The sequence below is a fragment of the Rhamphochromis sp. 'chilingali' genome, assembly GCF_963969265.1.
Source record: "Rhamphochromis sp. 'chilingali' genome assembly, chromosome: 5".
Lineage (NCBI taxonomy): Eukaryota > Metazoa > Chordata > Actinopteri > Cichliformes > Cichlidae > Rhamphochromis > Rhamphochromis sp. 'chilingali'.
Window position 1 is genome coordinate 43390073 of NC_137932.1, and position 12144 is coordinate 43402216.

Here is a 12144-nt window from a genome sequence, read left to right on the forward strand (position 1 = left end):
TAAACAAGAAAGTATTGCAATGTGAAATGGAACTGATCAGTTCTGCAGGAGAAAGCATGACAGCAAAGTGGAAAAACTTTGCAGAACTTCAGCTCGATTTGAATGAAGGAGCACAGCTAAATGAGGCACCGTTGACATGAAGCAAACCAATTTCTACACAAGTGTGAAATTACATTCATGAGTGCATAAAGCACACTGTACAAGCTGCTAGCTCAAGGTTTGTGCAGCTCACAACAATCCACATAACGAGCAGGACAGCTGAGAAGCTTTCCTGCAACAGGCAGGTCACCGCTGGTTAAAGAGCAAGTTAGGCTCCCAGCTTAATGCACGTGCACGCACACACACACACACAGACACACACAAACACAAGTTTCAGGTGCATGTTAAGGAGGGGGAAAAGAGAGCCGCCTCAGGAAAACAAATGTGCTGATTCTCATCACAGAAATTAAGAGTGTGCAGCAAAGGGAGGACGAGTGTGATGGTCTCTGTTATGCCAGACAGGGACAGGGAAATGTCTCCTGAATTTAATGTGGGAGTTATAAATAGGACAAAAAACAGAGAATGTCAGCGAATTTGACGATATCACACTGACTCCACATCTGCAGCTTAACAAAGGAAACGGAGCCAAGAGCTGAGGTTACAGCAAAGTTTCCAAGTCATTATTTGTTCACAGTAAACAAGGAGAACTTGTCAGTGCTGTAAAGCAGTTTATGAAAATGGATCCGTGTTTAAACAGGCCATTTTCTGCTTCCGCTCACATATATGTGGTCACGGCAGTGGATGCCCACTTAAGGCCTAAGGTTTCGAATAATGAGGACAGAGGACTGAAAGGTCACCCTGTGAGCCGAAGCTCAGGCTTCACATTGTTTTCAACACTTTTTAGTTTCATACTGCTTTTTCTACTCTGAGCGTCCACAAGTGCAAACATGCAACGTGCAGGCATCTGAGGTAGGAAGCTGTGTACACGCCCACCTGCAGTTCAAAGCTTCTTGTTTTGAGGGACAGCCAATCAGAAGAAAAGGTGGCCTGCACCTTCAGTTAGACACAAAACCTTTGTTTAAGCCGTGAGACCAGTTTTCCCGTGATTCACTCGCGTACGTCAGTTTGAAGAGGAAAAAGAACTCCACGGGACTCCGATGTGAAAAGATGTAACAAAAAATTTATTCCACAGTTTTTGCATCTTACAGGAGTGGTCAGGTTTAACTTGTCCTCAACAAAATAACCTACTACGGTAGGAAAACCGTGTGGCTCTGTTCTACCCTGCTGCCCCGTATAGCTTATGCCATGTTAACTCCTTTTCTCTCTCTCTCCCCCCTCCCGCACCGCATGCACTAATTTGCATACATCCGTGATGCCCGGATTTTACTATAAACACGAGTCTTTAAGGCACATGTATTCATGGTACTACGTAACCTAGTTCCACCATAAACATGCATCTATTTCCTAAAATTATTAATTACACAAACAAGCTTAACAACAGCGAAATATAAATACTAAAACATATGAACTATCTTAACTTGGCTCCCACATACCGGCCCCTAATTGTGACCCTATTACACAATTACCAAATTACACTTGTGGAGCCAAGGTACACAAACTTCAGTCTCTGCAGTTGATTACTTCAGTCCGATTCCTGCAGAAGGCAAATCTTCGTAATGGGCCTGTCCAGTACACTCGTTTTGGTTTTGATCCTAACCTGCCGCACCATTCCTGCCTTGTCTGAGATAGCATGGATTACTTTCCCTGTAATCCAAGAGTTGCGTGGGGCTGTATCGTCAACAATAAGCACAATGTCTCCAACCAAAAAGTTGCGAGATGGACGGGTCCACCTTTGCCTCTCTTGAAGTTGTGGTAAATATTCCCTTGCCCATCGTTTCCAGAATATTTCCGACATGTATTGCACTTGCCTCCATCTTCTTCTTGCGTAGAGATCTTGCCTGTCGAACAGTCCGGGAGGAAGAGATGGTTTGTTCCTGAGCAGCAACAGGTGATTGGGAGTGAGTACTTCCAGATCATTTGGATCACTGGACGCTTTGGTTATTGGCCGACTGTTAATAATGGCCTCCGCCTCACACAGAAGTGTATGCAGGCTCTCTTCATCCAGTGTCTGCAGCCTCAAGGTAACGTTTAGGATTTTCTTCACTGACTTGATCAATCTCTCCCAGACCCCTCCATGATGGGGTCCTGAGGGAGGGTTGAACATCCACTGAATGCCTTGTTGTTTTAGGTGGTCTTCAATTTTGGACACATTCCATTCAGCAATGGCTCTTTTAAGTTCACGCTCTGCACCAATGAAGTTAGTTCCATTGTCAGAACGAAGGGTCTTTATCTGGCCTCGTCTGGCTATGAAGCGACGGAGAGCATGGATGAAGGAATCTGTGTCCAGCGAGGCTGCCATCTCCAAGTGTATTGCACGAGTGGTTAGGCAGGTGAAAATGACTCCATACCTCTTCACCGTACTTCGACCACGTTTGATCTCGAACGGACCAAAGTAGTCCACTCCGCAGTTAGTAAATGGAGGGTCATCTGGCAGAACTCTGTCTCGGGGTAGGTCGGCCATTTGCTGCTGTCCTGCAACTCCATGCTCACGCCGACAGGCAATACACCTAGCGAGTATTTTTCGTACTGCAGAGTTGGCACCGGGTACCCAAAACTTTGTTCTCAACTTGGAGATAACATGATTGCAACCACTATGAGCCAAGTTCTCATGTATTTCTCTGAGGATAAGCTTCGTGACGTGAAGATCCTTGCTCAGGATTGCTGGCCGCTTAGCCTCCTCGGGTAGTGCTGCTCTGCTGAGTCGCCCTCCGACCCTAAGGATGCCTTGTTCAAGTACTGGACTCAGTTTGAAAAGACTACTAGTCCTCTTCACCCCCTGACCTTTAGAAAGTGCGCTGATCTCCTTAGGAAATGTCTTTCTCTGACAGTAGCGAATGATTGCTTCTTCAGCCTTCGCAAGGTTCTCTACCGTTAGCTTGTTGGTGTCCCCTTGAAACAGGCTGTCCTTGAAACCTTCCATATCCCTCTCGACTTCAGGTTGTGTTTTAACAGCACACAACTCCTTCCTTTTGCGACACAATTGCAGCAGAATGCTCTTGACTTTAAGCATCCATGCCACTGCCCTTTTAAGTTTAAACCAGGATGAGAAGTAGTGCAGGAACTCCAGCACTACATCTTCACATTCCTTGATTGTACTAGCACACACCAGGTTACCCTTTACCTCTGGGTCATCTGTAGTCAGGCCTTCAACTGGGTGCACCTCTTCTGGCCACTCTTCCATGGGTTTGGTGAGAAAATCCGGCCCCTGTAACCATGTGTGGGATTGCATGAAGCTCTCTGCTCGGAGCCCCCTTGATGCAAAGTCGGCAGGATTCAGTGAGGTGTTGATATACCTCCATTGCTCTGGACTGGAGCATTTCAAGATTGCATCCACACGGTTAGCAACAAAGGTACGGAATCTACTTGTTTGATTGCTGATATACTTGAGTACCGTGGTACTATCTGACCAAAATACAGATGGTTGGAGCGGAAGCTGCAATTCAGATGTCAGAACCCTGTCTATGCGTGCTGCCATGGTTGCTGCGGTAAGTTCCATGCGGGGAACTGTAATGGGCTTAAGTGGGGCCACTCTTGCCTTTCCCAACATGAATGCGCAGTGGACTTCGTTACGGCTGTTCCTCTGTAGCAAGTAGCTTACTGTACCGTAGCCCTCTTCACTGGCATCAGCAAAGTGTTGCAGCTGATTGTATACTGACTCTCCAAAGCCCACAGGTTTAAAACATCTTGGAACGCTTATGTTCCCTAGCTGGCGGAGCTGGGTCTTCCACTTGTGCCACTTGTGAGCTAGGTCTGCAGGTATGATGACATCCCAGCCAATCTTTCTCCTGCAAAGCTCTTGCAGAATCTTCTTTGCTTGAAGCGTGACTGGTGACAAGATACCCAGTGGGTCGTAGACAGAACTTACAGTGGACAGAAGGTTCCTCCGAGTGGGTGCCTTGTCTGGCATTACAATCTTGAACCTGAAGCTGTCAGATTGAATACACCATTGGACTCCCAGCGCTCTCTCAATGGGGAGTGTGTCCTGATCCAGATCGAGATCTTTAACCTCCGATGCCCTTTCTTCTTCTGGAATAGCAGACAGAACTGCTCTGCTATTGCTTATCCATTTTGTGAGCCTGAATCCACCCCTCTGACATACAGCTCTAAGAGTGTGGTATAACTGTATGGCTTCCTCTTCTGAGCTCACAGCCTTCAAACAGTCGTCCACATAGAAGTTGTGCAGGACTGTGTCAACCGCTTGGCTGTTGGCTGGATCTCGGTTGTCTTCAGCACATTTGCGCAGAGCAAAGCTGGCGCAGCTTGGTGACGAAGTTGCACCAAAAATGTGAACCACCATCTTGTACTCCACCATATTCTGAGTAATGTCACCAGATGTCCACCACAGGAACCGAAGAAGGTCAGAATCCTCATCAGGCACCTTTACTTGGTGGAACATTGCTTCCACATCTGCCATGATGACCACTTCCTCTTGTCTGAACCGGATAATTACCCCAAGAAGCGTACTGGTAAGATTTGGTCCTTGTAACAGCTGATCATTTAAGGTGGTGCCTTTGTACGATGCTCCACAGTCAAAGACCACTCGAAGCTTGTGTTTCTTGGGATGGTAAACTCCGTGGTGCGGTAGGTACCAAACCTTTCCATCGTCACGATCAAGGTCCTGTTCTGGCACTTTCACTGCGTAACCGTTGGTTATGACGTTACTCATGAAAGCCGAGTACTCTGCGTGGAATGAAGTATTCCTCTCCAACTTCCGCTTTAGGTGTAATGCACGTTGCTCAGCCACTTTGCGGTTGTTGGGCATCTTAATGCGCTTGTTCCGCAATGGCAGAGCGATGCTGTAGTGTCCGTCCACAATAGTAGCTGACTCTGTCGCTATCTCCAGAAACTGCAAATCCTCTCTTGACATTTCCTGTTTCTCGTTTCTTTCACGCTCAGGGAAGTCACTTTTAAACTGCTGGTCCCAGAGTTCATCCAGTTTGCTAACTGATATTCGGTTTGCTGCAACCTGAATCAGTCCGCATGGTGCCTTTTGTGAACTGCTTCCTTGGAGGGGTTCGCTGATGGTCCAACCGAGCCTTGTCTTCACAGCATATGGACCGCCATTCTCGCTGGCTATAACTTGCCAAGGTTCAACAGCTTTAGGTGCATTAGCCCCGATTAGCAGTCCAATCTTTGCTTCAATCCTAGGTATAGACACCTGCTGAAGGTAGGTCCACCTGTTCACGTAGTCTTGAGAAGGAGCATTGTCGGCAGAAGCAGGAATGTCACTGTGACTGTACATTTCTGGCAACTCAAAGAAGTCATTGCTGTCTAAGCTGCTTATTTCCAACCCAGACACAATGTGGCTACTGACGACCTTTTCCTCTCCCATTGTTTTCAGCAAAATCTTTGTCTTTCTGCCAGACAAGTTAAGCTCATGCATTAACTCTTCAGTACAAAAGCAGGCAGTACTGCCAGGGTCCAGAAAAGCATAAGTGTGTGTCACCTTTTGTCCTCTTTTAGGTTTCACTTGTACTGGAACTATTGCCAAAATGTGCTCTGTTTTCTCTGCAGCGTGAGCAGGTGCTTCCATTTCAACAAATCCATTCACGATTGACTCTGTTTGGTCTTCTCTTTCTAATGATTCCACTTCAGAAGCTACCCTTTTGCTTGTAGCACTGGGCTTAGTCTTCATGTGTAACACTGTGGGGTGCGGTTGTGCACAAACCTGACAACTTGCCTTTTCTTGGCACGAACCACTCATGTGTCCCTGTTTAAGACAGCTGAAGCATAGTCCTTTAGTTCGCATGAAGTCAATCTTTTCCTTATGAAGTGACTTCTTCATCCTCTTGCACTGTTCCATGGTGTGCTCTTCACCACGACAGAAAAGACAGGGTTTGGAAAATGCACACACCTGCTTCCCGCTGACCTTGTTCCTTTCTTTAGAGGGTACGTCCTGTGTAGTGGTGATAGTTGCAGCTGCAGTGAATCCTTTTCTGTTTCCACTTCTCCTTTGCAACCTCTCATCCACTTGCCCTCTAACTTGGACCTTTAATGTGCTGTCCTTTATATCACCGAACAATGGATGCAAAACTTCTTTGGCCTGCTTATTGACAAACTCCACCAGATCTGCAAATGTGACTCCGCGTTTTGCCTTGTCTAAGACCCCACAAGCATATGTTCTCCACCTTTCTCTCAGCTTGTACGGAAGCTTGGAAACGATAGCACGCATGTTGGCCGTGTTATCCAACTCCTCCATGTACTCCACATCCATCATTGCATTACGACATCCAGTAAGATAGAGGCCGAAAGCATGCAGAGCCTCTCCATCATCTGACTTGATGGTTGGCCAGTTAAGAGCCTTGTGAATGTATGCCACTGATATCTTGTAGGCATTTCCAAAGTGCTCTTCCAACAGTCTCTTAGCCGTTTGATATCCATGTGTAGGTTCCATATGAAGACAACTCCGTATCAATTCTCGTGGTTGCCCACTTGTGTATTGTTCCATGTAGTACAATCGATCCTTGTCGCTCTCTGTTCTGTCCTCCACACCATGTTCAAAAGCTCGCATGAACAGCCGATACTCTAATGGGTCCCCTTTAAACACAGATATGTTCTGCGGGGGCAACGTAGCTAACTTCTGTTGCTTAGTTAGCGCTTCGACCACATCCTGTAGAGCACTTGGTGTCTGCGATGGCTGGGAGGTAACAGTGTGTGTTTGCTGTGCGTTTTGGAGAATGTTCTTCTTCTGTGCTTGTCTTTCTCGTGTGGGGGATGGGCTATTTGACTGCTGTAAAGTAAATAAATCTCCAACCTTATGTGATGCCACGTAGGAGTTCATTCCATCCCGAGTGGATACGCGACTGGATGCCTTGGATGCACGACTTTCGTATTCCGATAAGATCTTGATCTTTGCCTCATTTGCTGCAAGAGCTGTTTGTATTTCTAGCTCCTCCTTTTCAGCTTGGAGCTTAGCCTCCCTTTCCTCCAGCAAGCGTTTCTGTCTTAAAGACGATGCCTTAATCAATAAGGTAGCTCGCTCCACCTCTGCCTTCATGCGTGTGGACGACACCGATGACGAAGCGCAGGAGCCGCGTTCTGACAATGCCTTATCACTGCGTTTTGAGACAGATGCATTAGATATGCTGTCAGATGGATCCACATCTTCATTGCATTTTTCAGCCTCCACAGCGCGCATGGCCATCTTGTCAATCCAAGCCGAAGCTGTCTCAGCAAAAGCCTTAAAGGAATCAGCCTTAGGTTCAAACCAATTTTCCTGGTCTTTAGTTAAATCCTCCTCCGGCATTTGCTGGAGCACCTCTTTAACATTTGTGTTCAAACCACAAAACTCTCCAAACCGCTCATTAAAATCCTTCATTAACTGTGTTACTTCTGTTAGGCTGGTATCACATTCATTTTCCATCAGCTGGCGCACTTGTTTCACTGTGCCTGTTAATTTGGCTAGCTTGGCCTTCCGTAAATTGATAATACGTTGCAGCCTTTCCTCCATAGCTTTAGGTGTGATTTTCACCGCCCTAGCTTCCAATTCTGCTACTGTGTCTTCTTCTTCGTTGTTCATGCTATTAATTTCCCGAATAGCAACACCAAAATCCTTATTTTATCATCCAAAAATCATGCAGGTTGGCTACCACACAGTTCAGCATCCACCATGACTCAGCAATTTTTCCTCGTGAATTAGCTCCACTTACTCACGTTTGTTGTCGCTGCAGCAGCTCGGGTTTTTTCCTTCTTTAGTCGCGTCAATTACTCCACAACGAGCGGGTTTTCCTACAAAATGTTTAAGCCGTGAGACCAGTTTTCCCGTGATTCACTCGCGTACGTCAGTTTGAAGAGGAAAAAGAACTCCACGGGACTCCGATGTGAAAAGATGTAACAAAAAATTTATTCCACAGTTTTTGCATCTTACAGGAGTGGTCAGGTTTAACTTGTCCTCAACAAAATAACCTACTACGGTAGGAAAACCGTGTGGCTCTGTTCTACCCTGCTGCCCCGTATAGCTTATGCCATGTTAACTCCTTTTCTCTCTCTCTCCCCCCTCCCGCACCGCATGCACTAATTTGCATACATCCGTGATGCCCGGATTTTACTATAAACACGAGTCTTTAAGGCACATGTATTCATGGTACTACGTAACCTAGTTCCACCATAAACATGCATCTATTTCCTAAAATTATTAATTACACAAACAAGCTTAACAACAGCGAAATATAAATACTAAAACATATGAACTATCTTAACTTGGCTCCCACAACCTTTTTTACTTCAGTGGACGAAACCAACTCTAACCTTAGTGTCACAGGTTCCACCAAACCCCGTACGAGGACAGAGACGTGTCACGTAATGCCAAAGGTGACGCACTGCACTGAAGATCTGCTTAAAAACTGAGAAACGTATCAGCCCACAGCTGGGTTCAGCTTTCAGCTGGGAGAAGCTACGTGTCTGAACACTAATGGGGCCATAATGTTGTCTGATCAGAGAATAAAGGTTTTTAAACCTTATTTTGAGGCAAGGCTGCAACATTTCTTGTCTCTGTGACAAATGAAACTGAGTCTATGCTTCTCCTCTTTTTTGTTCAGGCGCTCAGTCTCACATCACCTGACATCCTTTTGGTGTTGCCGAGATGGCTGCCAGGTGCTGAGACTTAGTCCTGGCTACCAGGAATGAACATCAGCAGTGCTCAGTAAGTATACAGACTCCAGGTACTTACAGGTTTCCAGCAGGTGCAACCAGCACCACAGCAGCAATAACCTACATGTAGACTCCTGCATCACTATCAGAGAGACAGGCTGTGGCAAACAGCCTCAATAAGAGACACCGCCGGCTCTGGTCATGTGTCAAAGCTGGATTTACCTGAACACAGTAGTGCAGCCCACCTGGATAAGGTTAGGCTATCGGTATTCACAGGTGACAGGTTTGAGGTTACTGTGCTGTTGACTGTCTTTGTAGGATTACCTTCCCCTCAAACACAGAGTAACTGAGGCCTGGTGGCACTGACGTGCTGGGCTGGGAGAATGTGATTACCTTTGCCTCCCGTCCCCTGGCCTCCGGGCTTATTGTAGAGGTAGATATCACCGTCAGCCGTGTCACTGCTCAAATGAAAGTAGTGCTGCAGACAGAACAGGAGAGCAAATCAGTCCCTGGAAGCTCAAACCACACAAGTCAGCATTTATTTCATACACCACAATGAGACTTGTCAAAATGATTTTAGTGTCTGCCTCAGTTGTGCAGAGCCTCCCATATCTAGGATTTATTCATTTTTAATCCCGATCACTTTAAACAGTGCTGTTTGTAGTGCACTCGCATGTCAGCCTGTCATCTATCAATGCAGGCAGGCCTTCCTCAGTTTGCAGGGAGCACGGACCTATTTTTTACAAGTCAACAAATCTTTCAAAGTATTCGGAGGACACAAAAAAGTCTGTTTACTCAGGTGTTTAATCAAGCAGCAGTAGTTTCTTGGATTATGTTAAACTGTCAGAAACGATCTCAGGGTGAGTGATTAGAGAATCTCAGTGGGATTTACCAGTAAAATAAAGGCTAATCTATTCAAACAGAACGATCTTAGTAGACATGCTAGGACATATTTACATTACCCTTTTATTTATTTTATCAAAGCGGGTTTCTTTCACTAGAATGTCTGGTGGTCCCTTTCTATTCTTCATGTCTGTGGTTCACGTCACAGCCTCCTCGAGGCCCACAGGGATAAACTGCAGAGCTTTTCAGGCAACTTCCAGAATTTCAAACCTGACTTTAGTTCCTGACAGTTTCTTCAAGTTTTCTGTGTTGCCTCCAAATTCCTGTGAACTGTCTTTAACCTGCACATCCACAGCAATGTGTTGGGGTCCCTTTTAATTATCTGAGAACTAACACTGTTTGCTGTGGGAGGTAACTGGACTAATGGCCCATACAAGAGCATTCAAGTAGTTTATTCATCTGTAACTTGATACCAAATATTAACATAATAATCTATTTTACACACAGTCTATAATTATTAGTAAAGAAAACACTGTAATAAGTCCCAATGTTCAATAAGCCTAAAGAACCAATAAACAGAGATACAAACAAGCAGACCGAGTGAACGATAAAGTAACAACAAGCTTTCTGATCCGACTGCTTTTTTCACGCCATCAGACTTTATTGTAACAATGTCACAGTGTTGCCTGAACTCAGCCTTTCATTTGGGGTGTAAACAGTTATTGAAAGTGACAGAACTGCCAAGAGCCAGAACTACAAAGACGATCACTTGCACAGCCGACACTTTGACGTGTCAGAGGACTCGCGTTTTAATGAAGGCTCAACTCCACTTAAAGGGTGTTCTGTTTTTGTGCATACTGGTGCACCGTCACAGCTCACATAGAAATGTAATGACAGGCAGCCATCATTAAAGGTCTTTTGTAATTACTCTCCACCACAGGCTGGCGTTTTATCACAGAGTGTCACTGTGGTTGAAAACCTTTGGAAACAAACGAGATTTCTTTCTGCTCACCTGACTAACACCATGCTGATTCCAGGTATTATTAAAGATTTAAAGACTAATATTAAAGTGAACGCATGAGGGGAAATGTTAGGTTGTACCTTGAAGTGATGTGCTGTGTTCATGTCCGTGTACTTGGGCACATGCAGGAAGATGAGGAGGTTCTGTTTGAGGTAGTGAGCCACAGCGGACAGCCAGGGCAGACAGTACTGGGGGAGGCTGAAGGTCATCACCTCAGTGGCTGGAGATCCTGACGGCTGGATGAACTGACCAGACAACATTTGGTGAAGGCTTTTATCTGAAGCAATTTTCAGTAGTCTGAGTGCAAACAAGTGCTTTCTGCATTCCCCAGGGTGGATACAACCCAGACGCAGGACACAGTTTACTCATTTCACTGTACAAGTCGCTGCACACAGAACTACAGAAGAACACCACACACACAGAAACACAAAAGCAACGTTCCCCTAAAAAGTGAAAATCATAATGTACCTCCACATCAGCTGGCGTCAGCTTGCAGTTCCTGACAAGCATGACAATGATGTTGTCCAAGGTGGTTTCATCCAGGCGCTTACGCAGCACCTTCACCAGCTCGTCTGTGATCTCTGGACCTGAACAAACGGTGATAAAAGAGCCCTGTGTCACCCTCACCTCTTCTGCCAGTGCATTAGAAACGGGACGGAAAGTTAGCAATTAAAGTCTTCAGAGGATCGAGTGCATGAGGCAAACTGCTCCCCTGTGACAAAGTCAAATAATCCAAAGGTTCTGCCTACAAAGGGACAGTCCAAGTGGTTTAAGACTGTCCTTGTTTGTGAAGTTCAGAAACTTTCAAGCTGTGCGAGATGTTTAGAAAGTCTCCAGCTATGTGATATTGATCTCTAATAACATGCCAACGTCACGTCTATAGCCCGATGTTTTTGTGTTCACCATCCTGTGATGGAAGCACATGACTGCACCACCCTGCAGACACTGGTTCTGCCACAGGATGGTTGTCTCACTAATATTGTATGAACCTAGAAACCCAGTATAAAGTAAGGATACAGCACCTTGCTTGGATCTGGCTGTATAGAAACAAATGAGAAAAGAAAGAAGAAATCGAAAACAAGGGGAAAAAATATCAGTCTTTGCTTAAAGATGCTAAGATGGGCCCGTTGCTGATGTGAGTGAGACGCCTTGGATCGATGGGGAGTGGACTGCCTGTGGTGCCAAGGGCAAAACCAAAGTATGGGGAAGCAGCTTTCACATATAATGCAGCATAAAAAACATGATAGTTTCAGGAACGTCTCGAAAACGAATTTTCAAATCCAGACGGAAACATTTTTATTCTTGTTTGCTTCTGCTGAGCATTTCAAGGGAACCTCGTCTTTGTTTCTCAAAGACATATTTATACTTTCCAAGGTGAATGTTGATATTGAACATGGCCTTGGTTTCAAATAACAAGGTCAGGTTATCCACAATCAATCCCTGTGGTTGCTCTAAACACAGAGGCATTTTTTCTACTTTCGGCTCTGTATGATGTCACAGAGAGGGGACATTCCTAATATGGTCATCTCTGGCGCACAGCTTAAACATACGTTAACCTCAATATTGGAAACTATTACCATGATACTACTGTG

General features: G+C 45.5%; 1 protein-coding gene across 14 annotated transcripts in view; it reads right to left on the reverse strand.

Annotated features, from left to right (window-relative positions):
• The window catches only part of szt2 (SZT2 subunit of KICSTOR complex), a 113938-nt gene that overhangs the window by 59358 nt on the left and 42436 nt on the right, over positions 1-12144 (reverse strand). For all 14 annotated transcript variants that reach the window (XM_080881664.1, XM_080881671.1, XM_080881668.1 and 11 more), the window contains 3 exons: positions 11021-11139; positions 10633-10797; positions 9082-9166 (listed from right to left, as the gene is read on the reverse strand). In XM_080881664.1, the coding sequence (XP_080737790.1) occupies positions 9082-9166; positions 10633-10797; positions 11021-11139 (369 nt within the window). The remainder of the gene's footprint in view (positions 1-9081; positions 9167-10632; positions 10798-11020; positions 11140-12144) is intronic.